The sequence below is a fragment of the Equus caballus genome, chromosome 27 (assembly GCF_041296265.1).
Source record: "Equus caballus isolate H_3958 breed thoroughbred chromosome 27, TB-T2T, whole genome shotgun sequence".
Taxonomy (NCBI): Eukaryota; Metazoa; Chordata; class Mammalia; order Perissodactyla; family Equidae; genus Equus; species Equus caballus.
Window position 1 is genome coordinate 44,218,030 of NC_091710.1, and position 22,737 is coordinate 44,240,766.

At 40.4% G+C, this 22,737-nt stretch overlaps 1 protein-coding gene across 1 annotated transcript in view; it reads right to left on the bottom strand.

Annotated features, from left to right (window-relative positions):
• Positions 1-22,737, bottom strand: part of WWC2 (WW and C2 domain containing 2) — a 210,436-nt gene that overhangs the window by 88,756 nt on the left and 98,943 nt on the right. The window contains exons 2-4 of the mRNA XM_023630466.2: positions 17,861-17,970; positions 8,514-8,717; positions 7,659-7,735 (exon numbers count right to left, since the gene is read on the bottom strand). Of these exons, the coding sequence (XP_023486234.1) occupies positions 7,659-7,735; positions 8,514-8,717; positions 17,861-17,970 (391 nt within the window). The remainder of the gene's footprint in view (positions 1-7,658; positions 7,736-8,513; positions 8,718-17,860; positions 17,971-22,737) is intronic.

Genomic DNA, 22,737 nt, shown 5'->3' on the forward strand with positions numbered 1-22,737 from the left:
TTTAACTTTCTGAGCAACTGCCATACGGTTTTCCACAACGGTTGTACTATTTTACATTCCTACCAGTATTGCACAGGGGTTCCAATTTCTCCACATCCTCACCAACACTTGTCATTTTCCACTTTTTTTTATAACAGCCTTCCTAATGAGTGTAATGGGTGTCTCGCTGTGGTTTTGATTTGCATTTTCCTAATGACTAAAGATGTTTACCATCTTTTCATATGCTTATTGGTCACTTGCATATCTTCTTGGAGAAATGTCTATTGCCCATTTTTGAGCTGGTTGTTTATTTTTGCCTTCAATTTTGAAAGATATTTTCACCAGGTATAGAAATCTAGGTTGACATTTTTTTTCTTTTAGTACTCTGAAGATTTCACTCCATTGTCTAGCAGCTTGCATAGTTTCTGATGAGAAGTCTGTTGCAATTACCATCTTTGTTCCACTGTATGTAATGTGTCTAATTTCTATGGCTGCTTTTAAGATTTCCTCTGTATCACTTATTTTCAGTAATTTACTTATGATGTACTTTGATATGATCTTCTTTGTTTTTACTCCCCTTTGGAATACCTTCATCTATGAATTTAAAGTTTTAATTTCTTCAAATGTTCTTTGTGATTTTCTCCTCTTTGTTCTTTTTTTTTGAGGATTCTAATTACAAATACATTAGACCATTCAATATTGTACCACAGGACACTGATGTGCTGTGACATTTTTCTCAGGCTCTTTTTCCTCTACGTAATTCATCTTGGATAGTTTCTATTCCTATGTCTTCAAATTCACTCATCTTTTATTTGGCATCCACGTTATTCTCATATGGTGTATTTTTCATTTCTGACATTGTATTTTTAAATAGTACAAGCTCCATTTTGATCCTTTTTATATCTTTATTTTCTCTCCTCATCAGGTTTTCCTCTACATTCTTGAGCATATGTATGATATGCTTTAACATGTTGGTCTGCTAATTAAATCGTATCTTTATTTCTTCCTTTTGTTGCAGGTCATATTTTCTTGCTTCCTTAAATGCCTGGTAATTTTTAACAGCTTTATTGATGTATAAATGGCATACAATAAAGTGACTATGTTTAAGCCTTATACTTTAATAAATGTTGACATATGTATATACCCATGAAACCACCAACACAATCAAGATAAGGAATATATCTATCATTCCCCTAAAAGCTTCCTTATGCCCCTGGGTAATTCCTTCCTTCCGCCCCTCCCCACTATGCTCATTCCCAACATGCACGGAAGTTTTTGACTAGACGTTGGCCATTGTGAATTTTACATTATTGGTGCTAGATTTCAGTTGTATCCTCTTAAAGAATGGTGGACTTTCTTCTAGCACACAGTTAAATTATTTTAAATTAATTTGTTCCATTCAAGGTTTGCTTTTAATTTTTGTTAGGGTAGGCCCAAAGCAGCCTTTAGTCTTAGACTAATTTGGTCCCACTACTGAGGTTTCTATCTAACGCCCCATGTCTTAAGGTCTCTCCATTCCGGCTGGTGGAAACACAAACCATTCCCAGCCCCATGTGAGCTCCAACAATGGTCCGTCCTACTGCTTTCTTTCCTCAGCCTAGTCCTATCTCATACCATGTTTACTTAGCTGATATTCAAAATTTGAGGAGATCCCATTAGAAATCTCCAGAGCTGGCTCTTGTTCTCTTTCTCTCTCTAGCTCCCTCCTCTCCAGTACTCCCCACAAATTCGAGACACTTCCACTTCACTGAACTTTGTTCTTTAGTCTCTTCAACTCAGGCCTACCACTAGAATATGTGTGAGTCCTTCCCCACACTGCAGACAGGACGATCTCGGGGCTCGCCTCCTCTGCCTCCCCTCATTAGGGAGCACAGTCCTCTAGTGCCTGTTACCCAAAGTCTGAAAACAGCTGTCTTACAGAGTCTGTCCAGTTCTCTAATTGTCTGTTGTTAGAGGGCAATTCCTATAGCAGTTATTCCTCCCCGGGCAAAAACAGAAGTCAACTGGATCTTTTAAAAGATATTCATGTGATTCCAACAGACCGAATTTTAGGCAGAATATCTCCCTGTTGGACCTGTTTCATCAATCTCTCTCTCTCTCTCTCTCTCTCTCTCTCTCAACGCACAAAATCTAAATCTTGGATCCAATTGGCTAATCTCATACACATCTATTCCACTCTATTTTGAAGGAACTCTGTCAGATTCTGGTTCTTTGATTAAACAGAAGCTGAGAGTACTATGTCTACCACCCTCAACTCTAGATATAAATATGCACATGAAAGTGTTGAAGATCTCAAAATGTATGCAGTATAATAGCTATTTTTTCTCTCACTACTTCATTGTCATGGCCTCAGGAGAGTGATTCTCTCAAAATTTAAGTGAACACATCAGGTCGATGTATTTATCATGCATATGCCAAGGAAAAGTGTCAAAATCTAGGGAAGTGTTGGTTTGAATGTATTCAGTATAATATCTTTATCTCACACAGCTCCACAAAGCTTAAGTCCCATAGCCCTTCAAAAAATGAGAATGAGCTTTATAGAATTTATAATATACGCATATATATGTATAGAACAAATGCAGGATTTATAGAATCATTTAAAAATCATCATTTATGAGTCATTATTTTCCTGTTCCTATCTGCTTAGATTGTTTATTCTCTCATAGGAAATGTTAACTGCATTTAATTTTGCAAAATGCCATGAGCATCATGGATATAAGGGAGTTTATGAATTAAAATGGACAAGTCTGGAAGTCATGGCCAAAGAGATTGATATGGTAGTTTATCCAGGTGAGAAAAAAGTAAATATCTCCTCCCCCACAACAGAGAATCAAGGAAGGACTTCTTTTGAAGTATATATTATTTAGCTGCAGTATGGTACCATTCAAAGCTAGAAAAGAAGACCAAAATCACCAGAGAGGAACAAAACATTATGAAATCAATAAATGTGATTAAGTCCTACAATTTCACTCTACTCAAGGGCTGAGTATGCCTTTTGAAAAAAGCACTACTTTGCTATGAATTTTAATTACTTTAAGTTACTAGCAAGTCATAATAGAGACAACACCAGTTCTTGCATTAAAAAGATTATCTCTCTTATTTTCTCTTTCAATCTTGCTCTCTTTTTCTTTAGTGAATGTGAATCAAATTGTATCATTTTTCATTTCATTCAAAATTCACAAAGACTGTTCTACTATTTTCTAACCCAACACCAACTACAACACAAATTCCTCCCCGAACATCCTAAAAGAATAACCATATCTAACGCACAGCATGGTGTTGCAAATTTGTATCATTCCATCTCCTTCAATATCCTGAAAGTGGCCAAGTCACAGCTGAAAGAAGTAATGAAAGGGATGTAAGCTAAGTTTTAAATGTAGTACAAGAATAAAGACATCTCTCATGTCTAGTCAAGAGATAATCCTTATTTGTAGCAATATACATTCTCAGAAGGCATATTTCTTTCCATCTGAAGCACAATGCTATGATTTTTGTAGATTAGTTAGATCACTGGTTAACGTGGCATAAATTGATGAGCACATTAGTTAACTCTACTCATAATTACAAACAAATCTTAAATTCAACTGCTATCCTTTTAAATCTATGCCCAAGATTACATATACATGAGATTGTAGACAAGTTTTCTAAGTCCATCACCATTCCCCAAAACAATTCAAGGTGAACTTATATTAACAACGTGTGAGTAAATACTTTTGAGAGCAAAAGATAGTACATAGTTATAAACAGCAGTGTCCAGTAACCAGCCATGTGTTTGGAGTGGAATATAAATAATTTAACCAAAGGGGCCTTTGTATTCTTTTTTTACAAAATTAAAAGTTGTTTCAGAGCATATGCTTTGGTGCTCAATAAATTTCTCAAATGCATTTACACCTCCAATGTTTTATTTCAGTTTAATAAACAACAGTAAAAATTTAATCAAAATTCACCAAAAGTTTTCTCCACCAAATTTTCACCAAATCTCACCTATCTGTAATTTGAGGTATAAATTTTTTAAAATATCAGATGAATTTAAGGTTTTGTTTGTATGAGATATTCCATTTTCTACCCCAAGAAGGCTATGGTCTAAGTATCCATTGTGAATAAATGAAGTAATAAATTTTGCAATAAAAATTTTTACGTTCCTCTTCCTAAAAAATAGATTTTCTTAAGCAATTAAACATCATCTTTAAAAGTTATCAGAGTATATTACTAAAAGAGCACTAATTTATTCATTTCACTATTTCAACAACTAGAAATAAGATGCCAAGAAGTACTATTATCCCATTCGACCAAAGAGGAAACTGAAGCGCAATGATCACCAATACCCATGACCATAATACAAAATAATACAAAACACATGTTTTAGACAGATATCCCTAAATGCCTCCTTCCCAAATACTTGACTCACTCGCTCTAATTCAGTAAAACAGAGGGAGCACCCTGCCAATATTGCTGCATCAAAAGAATGAAGCATGAAACCACTGTTTGGCTATACCTGAAAAATTGTCACTGTGACCAAAAACACAGGCAGGTCTTCCGAGACACCAAAGCAACAAAGAGCTAGTTGATTCACGAGTTACTATTTCTGTGGCACTCACCTGTGAAAGGGACTAGTCTACACTAGAATTTCTACAGGGTAGGCAAGCCAGGAAAAGCCAGGTTATCAAAAGCCGTCAGACTCTGCCAAGTTACACACCCCGTCTGAACGGCTGGGGCATCTCAAAGGGTACCCCGCCAAAAAGTGCAAACAGCAGACAGACCGCACCGGCTGCTCCACAGTGTTCAACCACGACACAGCTCAAAACATCCCAACAGCAGCACAGACCACAAGGGCCAATTTGCTAAGGGAATGTTTCTATAAAAAGGCATTTACACCGATAGGAAGTGTCAAACAGGCACCTATTCACTAATGAAAGAGAAGAAGAGAGTGTCCCTTCTGATCTTTCATTACAGTTACGTATGAATGGCTTAAATCCTCTTCTTGAGGGAAGCTCCCTGAGGAGGGCTCCTGTCTGACTCATCTTTGTGGTCTCACAGTGATGAAACATATATATGAAATACAGGGTTCTGATACGAAGGGCACATTAAGGCTGGCATAAAATAAGCTTTATCTAAGGGATTCTGCTGCATTAGGAGACAGGTCTAGGAAATGTGACCACTTGGGATTTCCCTGATTGAGATGGGGCTGCACTTCCTTCTAAACGGTTGCTTGTATGAGATATCCTATAAGTTTTTGTTTTTAAATCCCTTAGTTTGCATCTTTCCTAAAAGGGGATTTAAATGGACAGACTCTAATAGCCTGTTGTGGTTATCCTATTCAGGTGTCTTACAAAGATAAGAACTGTGAAAAATGGTTAAAATCTCAAAGAGCAGTAATAATAAGTGATAACTTCCTCAGAGGCACACAGCACAAGTGAGAGTTGAAGTTTATACCTTAATTTCCCTCTTTTAGATAAGATATCTAGTCTAGTAGGTCACAGAGATGTATAGACACAGTACAGGGTTACAGCAACACGGCGTTTGGCAAACCATCGCATGATATTCTTGAGATATGTAGAGAGAAATATGGACAGGTTGACAGAGTAAAGGGTCTATGATACATCGGAGGGATGTTTATGGCAGAATGACACAGAACACTTCTAGCAAAGACTTCATCAATTAAACTCAGAAATCCAAACTGAAGAGAGGTTTGGCATTCAGAAAGTGTAGACAATTTTTTTTCATACTCTTCTTCTGAGAACAAATAGAAAAGTTGTGAGGAAAAACCAAACCAAACCAAACACCTAGTTGAAGACTCTGGAGAATTACCAAGGCAGCAAGCACTGGCGTTAAAGATCCAAAAGATAGGGGAAGCCCATAATCTGGATCCAAACTTGGCACTGTTTTCCTTTTGAGACATTTGTATGCTCAATAGAGAAACTGAAAAGTCGGAAGAGCGCAGAGACTGTGAGCCTGGGCTACAGAGCGCTCCTGGCAGCCCCACGGAGCTGAGGGGCTCGGGGAGAGGGCGGGAGCTCGCCCCAATCAAGCAGAGGGCTCCTGGCAGCCCCACGGAGCTGAGGGGCTCGGGGAGAGGGCGGGAGCTCGCCCCAATCAAGCAGAGGCAGCCCTCACAAACATCCCAGGAGTTCAACCGGGATTCTGAAGAGCTTTGCCCCAAGAGAAAGGGTAAACTGGAAATAAAGACAGGATCACCTAAAACCTCAAATTATCTTTAGAATATTTCATACACAACATATGGCTCTTAATAAAAAGTAAGCAGCTGTAAGAAGTCAAATATTGACCAAAAATCAAGAGAACAGACCAGACCAGAGAATCTAACATTTAGAAATTTTGGATATTGTGTTAATCAAGACATGGAATTTAAAAATAACTGTGATTACTTTGTTCAACAAATTATACATCAATGTGCAGAATTTGGGCAAGCAACTAGAAACAATAAATAATAATCAAATAGAAACTTTAGAACTGAAAAACAAACAATGGACTTAAAGTGAAATCAATAGTAAAAGAAAATCCCCAACTGTTTAAAAATTAAGCAATACACTCATACGAAAAATCATAAAGAAGTTAAAAATATTTTGAACTGATTAATAATAAAAATACAAAATTTAAAACCTGTGGGATATAGGCAAAGCCATGTGCAGAACGTAATTTCGAGCTTTAAGGGCAGATATTAGAACGGAAGAAGGCCTGAAACTGCCTGTCAGTGTCTGCTGAAGCTGAGGGTGTGTGTATTTTTTGACACAGCGATTCCTCTTCTAGTTGTACAACCAACAAAAATGTGTACATATATGCACTAAAAGACATGTACAATAGACACGGACATTAAGGCATAATTTCTAATTCTCAGAAATTGGAATAAACTCTAATGTACATCAATAGTAGAAGAGATGAAGAATTTATAGCATGCATAGAAAAGGGGAATGCTTTAGAGTAATAAAAGCAAATGTGGATATATCATGAACGGTTGTCGAACAAAAGAAGCCATCAAATAATACACATGGTAACATTTCAGTTTTCAAAGTTCAAGGCAGGCAAAAAATTAACCTACAGTGCTGATGAGGCAAGTGTTACCGTGAGGGAGAAGGATAATGATGACGAGGGGATGTAATGAGGAGGCTTCTGGGACCAGGGTATAATCTCTTGCATGACCTAGATATGGGTGTATGACTTTGTTTACCTGCTTAGCAGTCTGTAAGATTCCAAAAATCAAGGATAAAAAAGCTCTGACCTTAACAGCAGTTTGGTCAAAAAGATTTAGGGTAAAGATCAGGAAACAACCCATGAGGAAGTGTGAGAACTAGCAAAGCTGGACCTACGAAAGGGATGACTTGGTGACGTGAACTGTGGGCATCTCTAAATATTGGGTTGTCTGGTGAAAGACCAGGTGGCCTCAACTCTGGTAGACGTACTTCAGCATCATAAGGGAAAGGAAGTTATCGAAACTCAAATTTTGATTCAATATACTAACCACAAATAACAAAAGTGCCCGGTAATGGAACATACTCTGTTTTAATCTCAATCATTGAACATGTTCTAACACAAGTAGAGAGACCACCCATCAGGGTAAGCAGAGCAGGTTCCTCCCTGGAATGGAGACGGCCACGAAAGTCCCTCCCACCACCTTCCTACTCTGTGCACATGTTCAACACAGAACCACAACAAGAAAATCTTACCCTTAATCGTGTGGTGGAGATCTCAGCTTTTAAAATATCGGGATCATATTTAGTACTGGATGAAGATCCTGAGAATACTTTTCAGAGAGAAAAAAGGAAAAAAAGAGTAACTTCTACTAGTTCTCAGCTTAGAATTTACAAACTCTAAAAACAACAAGACTTACACAATTCTGTGGCTAACTACTTTATAATTCCTTTATTTCATTCATCAGACACCTAAACATAAGAAGTTGTCTTCAAACCTTTTTAGTTTTTTAATAACTAAAGAAACAGGAATGTCCTAAAGACCCTGGTGCTTAATTTTCTCCTGGATTTTACACCTATAGAGGACCTCACTGCAGACAGTTTATCAGAGCTTTGCAGTATCCAGAAACTTATAATTTAACTTCTGAGCCCATCATAGCTGCTTCTTTAATCACGGCCAGCTCCAGATTACAAATTTTTGAGATGAGAGAGAGGTAGGTGGCCAACAGAAACTTCATTCTAGCTAATAGTTCCAGTTCCTCTGAGCTAAAAATATTGTACAAGAACAGCAAAAAGGGCCAAAGTATTTGCCTTGATCTGAAAAGGTAAAAATTAACTCATAAATAAATAAAAGGCAATCAGACAGAGGGAGGAGCCAAAACAGAAGGGATACATAGTCCCCAAATGAGGAGACTTCTATCTGGAACGGGGTGGAAGGGTTTTACTGAGAAATCTGCGGTGTGTCCTCACCCTCTCTCAGGGCTCTGAAGGACTCTTTCTCGCCTGGGAAGGAACAGGACTCAAAAGGAAACTCCACAGAAACCCAAGTGGTCTTTTGTTATCTACAATTTGTGCCCCCTTTCTAAAGTCTGAGCAGACACAGGTACTCACAGCTTGTGCGAGAACTTGACTTCTCCTTATAGGCATCATTTAACCGTACATATTCATCTAGGGCCAAAGCCAGCCTCTGCTCCTTCACGTGGTACAGCTCCTTCTGTGTCCTGAGGGCATCCTGGGCCACGGAGAGATAGTCCTTGAGCATTTTCTCCTGTTCCCCCCTCCATTGTTTTCTTGGATCTTCAATCTGTGTGGTTTCTGAAAGTACATTAAGTGGGTTATTTTTTAGAATTTAATTACTTTTTTTGGACTATTTAAGCTTTAAAAAAAGTAGCTAGCATTAATTCTTAGACAGTTTATTAGTATTTGTGAAGTGGCTTCTCCAGAAAGTTGATACAGTTTTGTTTTATTTTACCCTGTTCCTCCTCACCCCCACTCCCTTTCAGGTCCTTGTCAACAATTTATTCTCGCTGTGAATCCATCATACACAATGCTGCCAAAGTGAGCTTCCATGGCTGTGATCAGGGCATTCCTTTCAGGAATTCTTTGGTTCTGTAACACTTCAGAATAAAAGCCAAGCAATTTATGGCAGCACTTAAGGCCCTTACGACGGGAACCTGATCTACTTCGCATGGCACACGCTTCCGTTCACTTACTCCAGGATTCTTGCCGTGCTGCCCTCTAAACCAGCGCTACTCAAAGTCCGGGGCGCAGACCAGCACTGTCCATGAACTCAGTTACATGTCCACACAACAAGTACAGAATCAAGAGTAAACATTCTGAAAGGTTTATAGCAATGTTATACAATTGTTGGACATCTGTTGACTCTAACAATATTGGGACTTGCATTTTATATTTTTTTCCTCATTTTTCCAATAATTCATTTTTATTGTATTTTACAACACTCAGTCAGTCCACAGTGGGTTAGAAATTTAAAAACAGACAAACCCTGGTCCTGGTTTGAGGAGAATATTCTAAGGCCTGGCTCTCGGTTCTGTGCTTCTGCACCCCAGAATCACCTAGAAAGCTCTAAAAACACTCCCAGACCAGTGAGTCTCTGCGCGTGGAAGCCAGGCAGCGGCGAGCCCGAAAGCTCCTCGTGTGGTTCCAGTGAGCAGCGAGACCGAGAACAAGCTCCGCAAACGCTCACTCGCTGCCTTCTCCCTGAAACCACCGAAACCGGCCAATCCCACACTTGCTCACCTTGCCTACCACGCCGTGCACATCCCTCCCCAGGAAACCACAACAAAGTCTCCGGCCCAAGCCTTCTCCTCCCTCCTTCTGCCTCCTGGCTGACCCAGGTGCTTCCCACGTGGCCCTGCGTGGGGTGGCGCTCCCCGTTCTCTTGGGAACTGAGAGTAATGCAACTTCTGACAATGGCACTGACTTCTCTGTGCCGTCACTCAGTCACCTCTATAAACTAAATCCCAGGTACAATCAAAACAGATGGGTCATATGGGCTCCCGCTGTTCCTGACAAATCAGGATAGGAAAATTAATTTATCAGTTTGCTGGAATGTCCAGTGGCATGTACTGTCTTCAAAATGCGTGGCATGTGCAGCTCAATCTTAACGTACCCCAACTCAGTATTTCTGGTTGGCCCCAAGGGCTGCAGTAAGTCAAAACCCAGAGAATGATATGAAGTGATCCGACGTGGACCAAAGTGGCTCTAGAGGCCAGGCTGGTTCTGGAAATGTTTAACCTGGTCTCTGGGGATAATGGAAAACACTAAACTAAAGTGGTTCAGGTTGTGAAGGCTGGGTCCCCTTAGGGCCTAGAGATGCCCTGGGTGATTAACAAAATGGCCTGGGTCAGCCGGACTCACTGCAACCACTGCCTCAGACCCAGAGGCCTCGCGCCACAGTCACTGGTTAATAAAGTTGAGCTTTCTCTAAAGTAGTAAGTATTCTGAACACCAATTTTTAAAGATGTAAATATTTCAATATGCAAAAGAGGCATATCTCATGTAATTGTGGGGAAAGTATTTCGAATACCAATTTTTAAAGATGTAAGTATTTCAATATGCAAAAGAGGCATATCTCACATAACTGTGGGAGAATATACGCTAGAGTCAATGTCTAAAGAAGAGATGTTTAGGGGAACAGTCCTACATGGACAGCCCCTCCAGCCAAGAATCTTCAAGGACGTCATCACCAGAGGGCAGCCGGGCCATCTGGAGAACATGGAGAACGGGCAGAAGTCAGTCAATAAGAGCCTAAATTTCTCAATTTTAAATATTCAGTCTAACTCAGGTCTCTGGTTATCCAAACTCATAATATTTATATTCATTTCCAATATTTACAGATATGAATGCAACCTGACCCAAAGTACAGAAATCATCCTGTAACAAATAGAAATTTATAGTCTTAAAGTTTTCATAACTGTGGATGACCTGCATCAGTCCTCAGCTCCGAGGGTCCAGGCCCCTTGAATATGGACTAGACCTAGTGACTCGCTTCTCGTGAAACCACACAGACTAACCGATGTGATCTCACTTGAAACTAGGTAAAAGGCTGTGAACACCATCTTGCTCTCTCTTTCTCTCTCTCCCTGGCTCTTCTTGGCTTTTTTGCTCTAATGAAGCCAACTGCCATGTTGTAAGCCATCCTATGGAGAGCCCATGAGGCAAGGAATGAGGGGGCCGCTGGCCAGCAGCCAACAAGGAACAGAATCCTGCCAACAACCACATGAGTGAGCTTGGAAGCAGATCCTTCTCCAGTCATGCCTGGAGATGACGCAGCCTGGCTAACATCTTGAGGACAGCCTGTGAGACCCTGAGCCAGAGGATCCAGCTAAGCCTGGCCTGGATTCATGACCCACAGAAACCAGGAGATAATAAACGTATTTTAAGCCACTAAGTTTTGGGGTAATTTGTTATAGTGAGATATATAACTAATAAACTAAGCAAATACAGAGATAATATAAATTGAAAATGCATATGGAAAACTTGAAATGTTGATAAGTTATAATAGTTATAGCAAGATACGTATTCCCAGTTCTCTCTCAATATCTTTGGAGGTTTTATCTACTCATATTTCCCTACGTACTGGGGAACTGGCACTTTCATAAAATACCTGTCAACAGTTAAATCGCCACAAAACACTGAAAATAACACTGACTGACACTTCAATGAATAAAGTACAATAATAATAATATTAATAAAGTGTCAGCATCTGCTTTGGACAGATCAGCAGAAGCACTCCAACAGACCGGTTTAAATACTGTTCGCTACAAGAGCTTGCACAGGAAACATTTACATTTCTGAAATACTGCACAATTCAAATATAAACTACAAAAAGGGGTTCCCAAAGGCCCCTCAGAAGAAGCCTTCATAAAGTAGGATTGTGCTTCATCTCCATCAGTTATATTTGCTGAATAGATTTGTGAAGAATATTTATTAAATGTAAATACTCACAAAAAGTACATTACACAAATGTGATATTTTTTTATTAAGACCTGGTAACCTTGGGAGATCGCAGTATTATAATGCAATATAATTTGCATGTCGTCTACTATATGAAAGAAGTGATACATTACATACTGTTAAAACATCACATACCTCAAGGGAATTCACATTCCATCAGTTTGATAGAGGTGGAACTTTACAGATACAGAACACATTGTAACTTCTAAGAGTTTATCGTGGAAGATAACAGACTCTTCAAAGGAACATTATTTCTGTCTATCATGCATAGTTTTATGCTTTCTGCTGTGCTCAGGAAAAATGGATGAAATGAATATGAGTAACTTTGCTTAGCCTCCTTTTTAGAAACTATCTGCTACGTTTATTTATTATCTGTTTGTTACTTTACAGACAACTATTGACCATCTAATACGTGCAATAGGGAAACAAGATGTTCAGGCACCATCCCTCCTTCCACGGAACTTACAGAACAGAGAAGAAACTATGACACACGAATTTTAAACAACAACAACTATTTACAAAGTAGAAAGTGACAGAAGCCTTGAGAGGAGAATGGTCAAGTGCCGTGGCAGTTGAGAGACAGAGGGGTTTCCTCCGGCTGAAAAAGTAAGGTCCCATGGAACACACAGTGATCAAATGGGGCTCTGGAAGTTTCCAGACAAGAGGCCCTTCGGGACCCAGCCTCTGTTCACTTTCCAGCCATCTTCCCCCACCCCCACTCACGCCAGCCTTCACTGCATGAATTTCTTTCCTTCCTTTATGCTATCAGGCCCTGCTTTCTTTTCTGTGGACCCTCTCGACTTTTGGCTTTATTGTGGTCCTCCTTATTCCAGGAAGCTACTCCTTCTCCCAACCCCCTAACCCTACCCACTCCCCTTGTTCCCCAGGCCTGGTTAACTCAGTCATTCTTCAGGTATCAGCTTAAAGCATCTTCTCTAAGTAGCCACAGCTACACCCTTCAGAATGAACAGGGTGCTTCTCTGCGTTCTCCTGGTGTGATGGTGCGTCTTTCCACGTTCGATTATGCTTTCTCTTTCCTTCCCCAGTACTTGGCGAGGGACTAGCCTCTGCTTTCTTGAACATCAGATGAAGAAATATGAAACTCATTTTGTAAGCAATGGTGTGCCACAGAACGGTTCTAAGCAAGGGCAGGAAAGGACCTTAGCTATATTTGAGGAGGATCACCTGACAGAAATGTGAGGTTCTACTATCAAAAGAGTTGACATCATTGTGCAGAAATTTTCTTTGATGGAAGATTATACATTAAGTGAAAAAAGCAGTTTCTAAAACCATGTGTATGATATAATCCTACTTGAGGTATAAAATATATTGAAAACTGTGTGTGTCTATATTAATATGAAAAAGTCTGGAAGGACACACACTAAAAGGCTCAGAATACTTAGTTATCCCTGGGTTGTGTGAATACAGATAATCTTTTTCTTCCTTTTATTTACCTACATTTTCTACTTTTCTCCTATGCACGTCTATTATTTTTCTAAAATAAATTTTTTTTAAAAAAAGGGAAAGGAACAAAAGGCACAAGGTAATGAGGGTCTGAATTAGGAAAATGGCAGTGGAAAAGGGGCTAAAGGAGCAAATTTGAGATTACATTATAGAGAAAAAAATCAGCAAAAATTGACAAGATGATTCTGAGTTTTTCAATTTAGTAACCATGAGAACCTTAATGTTTTGAAAAATAATAAAGTCAAAGGGAAAACTGAAGAATCCCATTTTGTGCTTATTTGAAGTTTTGATGGCAAAAATAGGTAGCAGTGTCCTATAGCTGGAAATGTTTGACAAAATATTAGGACAATCAGAGTCAGAAACATAGACAGAAGAGTCATTCACATAGTAACAATAAAGGAAAATACCGTGGAGATAAAGGACAGCATGTGGGGTGAGGTCACATCTTTGGGGAATGACAAGCTATAGGGACTTGAGGAATGACTCAAATGAGGAGAGACAGAAGAACAGTCTAAAGAAAGGAAGATAACAGGGTCAAGAAGAAAGGCACAGTCATCTACACCAGCTCTACATCTAGGCGGAGGAAAAGGATACCACAATTGTTAGGCCCACTAACAATTAGCATCACTACCACCATCATATGTTTACTCGAATATTTTAAGTATTTTAAGATTTTTCTTTATGAAATATCTTAATAGATTAACCTCCTAGGAAAATATAAAGAATGAAATAAGACAGAAGTGAAACAGAAGGGTTCCAAAATTTACTTCCTTTGTTCTACAGGAAACAACTCCATATAAAATATCATATATACTTGAGGAATTTTCATCAAACCTGAACACACGTGTTGCTTCAAAGCTAATACAGAGGACCCGTTCACGGCAACGTGGAGTAAGCACACACCATCCAGTCTCTCCCACCAAGTGCAACTAAAAACCAAGGACGGCACACGTGAACAGTCAAAGGAAGGCTCTGACAAGTAAGCAGGAGCAAGGCGGACTGTGGAAGCAGTCAGAACTCACGGAACAACCACGGCGCTGAGTTCCACTGTTTCATCCCCCTCTATCTCCTGCATTTCCCACATCCTACGCAACTGCAAATGCGCGCAGACACGAAGGCTCCAAGACAAAACCTACTTTCCTGTTAGAGGACTGGCAGGGAGAGGGGGTGCCACCAGACTAAGCTCTTTGGAGTCTCCAGGGCCATCCCGGAACACCCCAGGGACAAACCTGCAGCCCCACGCAGGCAATGGTGGCCGCGGCCCCTCACAGGCTCACTTTCTGCAGACACACTCAGTCATGGGAAGCATCCAGTCATGAGGCGAGGCCTCAGCTGATTAGCCACAATACCAGAAAAAGAGGCTCCAGGGGAGCCAGAAAGTATGGGGAAAGATGAAGAGGCGGTTGAGGGAGTGCCTATTTTTAAATTGGTTTGTTTGTCTTTTTAACGTTGATTTTCAGGAGTTTTTTTATATGTTCTGGATATGGATTCTTTGTCAGATGTATGTACTATGAACACATCCATGATCTTGGATGTATCACTAGTATATTCCTTAAAACATGTTGAGTGAAAGATTCCATGCACAAAATCAAATACATCCCATTTATATAGAACAGGCAAAACTAAGTTGCGATGATGGAAATCAGAACAATTTGCAGCAGTGGGGAAGGGGTCCCCAGGAAGGAGCAGGAAAGAACTTACCGGAGGATGAGAATATTCTGTATCTTGATTGGAGTGGTAGTTACAAAGGATTACACATTTGTCAAAATTCACTGAAATATACACTTAAAATTGGCACATTTTCTTTCTTTCTTTTTCTTTTTTTGGGGTGAGGAAGATTGGCCCTGAGCCAACATCATTGCCAATCCTCCTCTTTTTGCTTGAGGAAGACTGTCCCTGAGCTAACATCTGTGACAGTCTTCCTCTATTTTGTATGTGGGATGCTGCCACAGCCTGGCTTGATGAGTGGTGTGTAGGTCTGTGCCCAGCATCCAAACCCATGAACCCCATGCCACTGAAGCGGAGCACGTGAACTTAACCATTATGCCACCAGGCTGCACCTGTGCATTCTTATATATAAATGAGACTTGTTACTAAAAGAAAGAAAAAAATTAAGGTATAACTCTGACCCTACTGCAAAGTGATTCACTTCTTGTTGTCGTGATAATACCAAAACTTTATCAACAGTACTTCATAACTAATTTCTAACTAGTTACAAACATCTCCCACCATGTGCACCTCAACTTCACACACACACCCACTAAAAGGAGAAGTTTAGTATAAAACACTTAAGGCCTAAAATAACTATCACTGTCAAGGTCAAATCTTTTACTTCTAGACATTTAATAGTGTTACAGAGAAATAGCATTAACACCAAACATTCTTTATTTCATTTTTTATTAAAATAAAGAGAAAATAATGCTGAAACTATACAATGTCAGGACACAACATACGCGTGGACCAGCTGTTATGAGAAGATAATGCCATTTGCTCCCTAAGCTACTTCACAGGAATGTCTTTAAGATTAATGAGATAATGGACCAGATCGTTCTTAGTGGGAAAACTACTGGCTGTGGGTAATTTGGGCACTTCAGGGCGCGGTAAATCCGTCGGGCCATGGGATCCACTACCGCACCAAAGCAAAACGGGAGGCTTACAAACGTGTATTCTGATAACCAAGTTTCAAATATTCACAAGGGTGCTTTCTGAAGCATAATTTATACTTGAAATGCACTTTAATTTCTTCAAAAACAAAACAAAGCTTTTAATCTGTGAGTTAAACAAAGGAGCTCTTCCTTCCTTCTAACATTTAAGAGTTTATCATTATACTAGGCACCCAAGGATCAAAAAATAAAGACACAGTCACTGTCCATTAGAAGCTCAGTCTAGTGAGGAAAATATCGGGCCCCAGAAGGATGTGGCCACTGGCCAAAAGGGAGGGCGTAGGGGCTAGGCAGAGTGCTGGGAGCTGGAACCAGCAAATGCAAAGAAAAGCAGAAAGCTGAGGAAGCACAGGGCACAGCTAGAGTCCTGCGGGGCCAGGAGAGAGCAGGAGATGAAAATGGAGGCAGACTGGAAGGAGCCTTACAGTAAGGAATCAAATACATGTATCTGGAACTGTGGACAAGACTTAGGAGACAAATTTGGCAGCCATCAGCTTCAAGAAAGCAACTGAAGTCATCACCCAAGGAGCTCTGCAGGGTGCAAACAGAAGACTGTTACAGAAATCCTGATACCAGGAACAGGGGAAGAAGGGACAGGGAAAAGAAAAGCAGGCAGGAGCAGCCAGGTACATAAAAACACTCCAACTGAGGGTGTCATGAAATGCAGAGCAGTAAAGAGCAAGCGGGAATAACCACGGTGAGAAGGGATGTGTGAGGTGAAGGAACAGAAGACTACGGTGTTGTTTGGATTTGCTCATTTGTGGGGTCTCAGGTGACCTCAGCAAGAGCAGTCTCTGTGAAACGACCGAGAACAGTGGAGGAAGTGAAGTTCATCCAGATTACGGATTTCAGTAAGTTTCGCAGTAACGGGAAAAAGAGAGGACCATAGCTAGGAAGGGATTTGGACTGAAAGACGGTTCTGAGTATGAGTGAAAGAGAGAGACTTTCTTTGGGTAGTTTTGGTTCGCTTTCATTTTGAGTTTCCAGTGTTTAAACACTAAAGACAAAAGAACCACTAGAAATAGAAACGGTGGGAGAAATTTTTAAAACTAGGAAATAACTTTTTAAGATACCAAACAGGAGCAAAGGATGGGATATACAAGTTATTTAAGAGGATGTCAGAGGTGGGGGGTCCCAGAATCCCTCCTCTGCTGAGATGGAGGAGGACGTCCTGACGGTGGGTTTGGAAACCTGCGAGTCCATGCAGCGGGTGAGGAGTTGAGGGGATTAATTTTCTCTCATTTTGGTGCCATGAGAGCTTATTTCTGTTGAACCATGATAGGCATGTTTGTTTCTGGTTCTCCAAATATTATTTAAGGAAAAAAAAGCTCAACTTCTACCCATATACAATAAGTATAAAAGTGAGATTTAAATCGTGATACATTTCAGATATTCCACTGAATTGTTTATTTACAATGACATAAGAATGAGTTATAGTTGTTTAACATAAACTTAATCTTACCAAAATTAGTCCCTTCCACCATAACAGTTAAGCATTTATCACTCACTGATAAGCAATAAAACCTAGTACAGTCATCTGCCACAAAATGACATTTCATCATCGACAGACCGCATATACGTTGGTGGTCCCAAGAGATTAGTACCATAGAGCCTAGGTGTGTGGTAGCTGTACCATCCAGGTTTGTGTAAGTACATTCTATGATGTTCGGACAATGACAAAAATCACTTAACAACACATTTCTCAGAACACATCCCTGTTGTTGTTAGTCCCTGGGAAAACGGAGTTCAATAAAGAAATTCACTTTGTAAAATGTTTGCTTTTTTTCTATGACTCTAGATTTGGGGGAATCACTTTTCTGATGTTTGCTTTCACCAAAAAGGAACACTTACTGTTGATGTGATCGATGTAGTAGACGCCAATCTGAGGGTCAAACCCTGCCTCCCAGCCCCACGGTAGCTCATCCCCAACACAGTCAGCAAACGACAAGGGCTTCGTCAACCTGTAAGAAACCAGAACAAACGCACAGGTGATTCTTCCCACCAAACCACACAGGTCAAAATGCAGCACCCTAACTACGAGCTTGCATTTCCTTCTCGCTCTGGGTTGTTTCTGAAGTTGGCACTACTGTGTTTGAACTCTTAAAGAGAAAAAAACAACAAGGATAAAATACAGAGATGAATATCCAAAAAAGCAGAAATAAGTGATAATACCCTTTTGAAAGTTCACAATTTAAGACTGGGAGATAAGTCCATACAATAAATAAATTGGCCGTCTTAAATCAGGGAGAAATCCAAGCTGAGAGTAAGGAGGCCTGGGGTCCAGCTCAAGCTCTACAGCTAAACAGTGATCCCAATGAAAAGAGCAGTGTGTCCCAGGGTTTGAATCCCGGCATCACGGGAATCACCAGATCAGCACCTCTGAGACAGCATACATACGTCAGATACACTAACTTCAGATTTGGATGCTCTTATATTAACTAACTAAGGACTCGATGGTGAGGTCCACTCGAGAGGAGGGACAAACATATCTTATTGTTATAAGTATCTTGTACGTAACAGTCACTCAACAGAATTTTTAATGGAACCAAACACATAAAGTATTTATAAATCAATGTGATCTCACCTTTTGAAATTGCCTTATACTTTCCCTTTAAGCTTTAAAACTAATAGGGAAACTACAGTTTCCTGAGCAGAGCACATGTTTCAGACTTAATTACGGGTCGACTCGCTCTCACTGCCTTAACTGTTGCTTCCGAGATCTTCCTTGGCTGTTGGAGCTGCCATGAGCAGGCTAAAACTACAGATCAGCGTGTGCCCTCTCATAGGGCGGCCCACATCAGCTGACAGAGCTCATTCAATGCACTGGCACCACCAGAACAGTTCCCACCTGTGAAATCACCTGGACTCTCTTTTATCCGTGCTAATGAATATCAACCCTCTCACAGCTCAACTGAAATACGGGTCGTTTCCAGAATCACATCATTCATCAGGATAACAGACTGCGTCATCCATCCTTCAGAAGGCTGGGAGGGCACTAGGAAAAGAAAAGGAAGGAAAGCCTTCCTCCCCAGGCCAAGCCTGCAAGAGCGCTCCTCCAAGGACACAGAATACCCATGGGTGAAAGGAAGAAGGCTCTCCTTTTCTCCCAACCTTCCCGTAGCACGAAATCTGCTTCTGGAGATGGCTGTGGGGATGGCGGCCATCAAAACCAGTTCAGCTACAGAAGTAACAATGAGAACAACCGGCTCTGCCGCCGACTCACTGTGAGACCACCTTACTGGGCGTCTCTCTCTAGCTCAGTGTGTAACAAGGGAGTAACTTAAAACAGCGTCTAGGACATGGGAAGTAACCAACCAATGTTAGTGATTATTAGTACAAGCACAACACGTGAATTCTCTCGTAGTCTCCAGGAAGCGGGTCAGGTAGCAGAGCAGACAGAGCAGTGGTTCTCCAAGTACAGTCCTCACGACCGACAGCATCAGCATCTCGGAACTGGTAGGAAATAGCAAGTTCTCGGGCCCTCTAGGAGGCCTACAGCATCAGAAACTCCAGGGCCCACCCAGCACTGTAGTGTTTAATCAAGCTCTTCAGGTAATTCTGGAGAATTTGGGAACCGCTGGCTCAGAAGTTAAGAGCTTGACATTTGGCATTAACTACCCAGGTTCAAACCCTTGTTCTGCCACTTACTTGTTAAACAATCAAGGGCAGGTTATTAACCTTAAAAGTCCCTGTTTCCCGATCTGTTTTTAAAAAGGTGGTGGGGGTGGGGTTGGGATTGTGAACTTTAAATGAGAACTGAACAGGATAATGCCTGACACTAAGCTTCACTATACATCAGATGAGTGAAATGAGTCTCAGATATAAGCGACGTGCCCAAATAGGGCACCTTACCATATTTACTTTGTAAACCTGGAGTCAATTGGAACTCAATCTGAGTCAAAAAATTGTGCTCTTAGAATCGTGCTCAAATTCCACCTCATATCATAAAGTGCCCAGGAAAACTGAGTTTTCTTTTGACAAAGGAATTAGATACTGTATCAAAAAATGCCCGTATCATAGGAAGCGGCCTTGTCCTCCTGCACAGTCTGAGAGACTGATCTTTGACTACCTCAGCAAAGCTGAATAGGGCAAGACCCGGGGCCAGGATGCCTCCACATTATTCTCTTTCCCTACCTTCTTTATCAATGCCATCGAAAAGGCACATGCACCCTAAAGAAGTGAAGAGTGAGGAGACATGGAAATGCGAAGTTTACCAGACAAAAGAGAGTTATTACACAAGTTTTATCCTGGCACCAAATCAACATGGTTAAGCAGGAGTATGATACGAATACATTCATTACTCTTAGAATTAGAGTCACAAAGCTTCAGAACGTGTGCTATGATTACAAGTGACGGTAACCTGATTATACTTGGAAATAATCCAGTTTTTCTCATTAATTGTTCAACAGAAAAGAAGCATTTTATTAACTGTCACAATTCTAAGACTAGAAATATATCTATACGTATACATATAATTGTGAACTCAGTGAAAAATTTAGACGTTTCCACTCCTGAAAATTTTGACATAAAAGTTTCTTTGCAGTGTTACTTCAAAAATCAATTTAATATTCTATTTTCTGAATCTGGATAAATATATCTTTTTTCCACACTTTAAGTAAAACCATTAAATACAGACTTACAAATTTCAAAATTTTAGCATTTAATTCTTATCCAAACTACAAAATATAAATAGAATAACATTCTCAGGTCCAAACAAACAAAACTAAGCGCTCAATTATGCTGCTCTCCTGATAAAGGGAACATATTACTATGATATACTAAGAAGTAACACAAAACAAAAAGAAATAAGATGTATTCTAAAATTAGAAACAACATGACAAATACAGTGAGCAGAAATGTTGATTAGCCTCTAAACTTCTTCCTTTAGTTTTGCACAAGGAATCTCTGAAATAACCAATCTTACTTTGATGTTAAGGAAGTAAAAATGGATGGAGTGTTTTGTTGGTTCCCCACAACGGAACATATGAAAAAGCCTGAAATTAGCAAGAGGCTTTATGCTAAATTCCAAAGATTACTCTTTGCTTAAAAAACTGTCTTCCTTTGCGCCGTGACTAACATGAAGAAAACGGCAATTTACCGCGGCACTTTGCCAAAGTTTACATACAAAATTGGAACTCCACATGGTATTTCCTCTCCTTGTGAGCATTCTATCATTGTTTTACACAATCTGTCATTTAGTATTTATCGTCAAGTTATGGATACCTGTCCTATGACATGAGATGCCACACACAGATATGTTTACTCTTTATAATTATATGATGGTGAATACTCCGTGAGCGCAAGCACAACCCCAGAAAAACTGAGTTTCTACTAATTGCACTAAATTAAAAAGCACTTGAGACAGAAAACCATTTTCAGGTTAATAAAACTCCTGCCACAGTCCAAGCCTCCCGAACACGCAGTGTAGCAGAATGTTAAAGGTCTGCAGTCATTTTTACTTTGCAGCATCTGCTGCTGTCACCGTTTGGCTAATCAGAGCAGAGCTGTACTGTCACCTGTCTACGAGGACTATAGAGGCAGTCCACACAGACACGACTGAATGGCGCTAAGAGAACAGAGAAGGGAGGATGTGGGTCACAATGTGAATTTTAAAGGGAGGGTAAAATACTAGAAATCTTTCTATAGTTCTAAAAGAATTTTAATTCGTAATGACGATGTTGATTAGTCCCCTTAAAACAACTTCTCTCTCTTTCTATCACTATTCTGGTTGGGAAACTAGTGACGCAAAGGAACAAAAAAAGGCAGAATAATAGGAAAGAGCGAACGGTGGGAGCAAGAAGAGACAGCTTTTAAGAGAAATTATACAAACCACTCCAGGGGAGGGTAACAAGGTTATTTCTGTGTCTTTGAGGAAATTAGCTTAAATTCTTCAAAAGGAGTCATATTATATTAGCAGAACTGCCAGCAGGGGAGGCCCCCAGCCGCTGCAATGCGTACAGAGGAGACTGCTGCTCCCAGATTCAAATGACTCGCCCGCTGACAAGCAGCTGGTCAGGAGCCTAACTGGGTAGCTGAACCCGGCTGACTGCCTCTGATTCAGTTCATGCCATCTTAGCACGTGCCAGGTTCTCAGACCATTCTCATCTATGTCGGCCCTCGGTCTGGTCTTCCTACGGCTTTTACTCACTGGTGCTACCTTTATCTCTTGATCCCAAAGAGAACGAGTTTAATCCCTCTTCCATGTGAAGTTGGGCTTTCGGACATTTGAACACAACGATCTTGTTTGCCAAGTCTGCTCTCCTAGAACCCAAACGCCCCATTCCTCTCACCGTTTCTCATATTCCTGCTCCACTCAAGAGCCCGCCTTACTCCCATCCGATTCTCTCTGCTCTGCAGTCTCACTCCATCAATTATTAAGTATTAATCTTCTCTCACTTAGTTAATTTTTTCTCCCTCAGCCTACAAATATCCTCACACCCCTCCCCCCACAAAAGCCTTTCCTCAAAGCTTCTGGCTCCTCTTTGACCTTCACCCATTCTAACCTAGAGATTTTAAATCAGGATGAATTTAGGAGGCCCTACCAAAATCGTCCTATGCCACCTGACCTAATTCTACAGTTGATTCATGAACATACTCCTGAGAGGCAACATGTGTGGGTGAGTCACCTTTCAAAGGGCACACTGCTTATGCTGTTGTTTTGGGGACCTAGATATATTACGTGCAAAAATGTCAATGTTCTCAATATTCTATATAAAAAAATAAAGTCA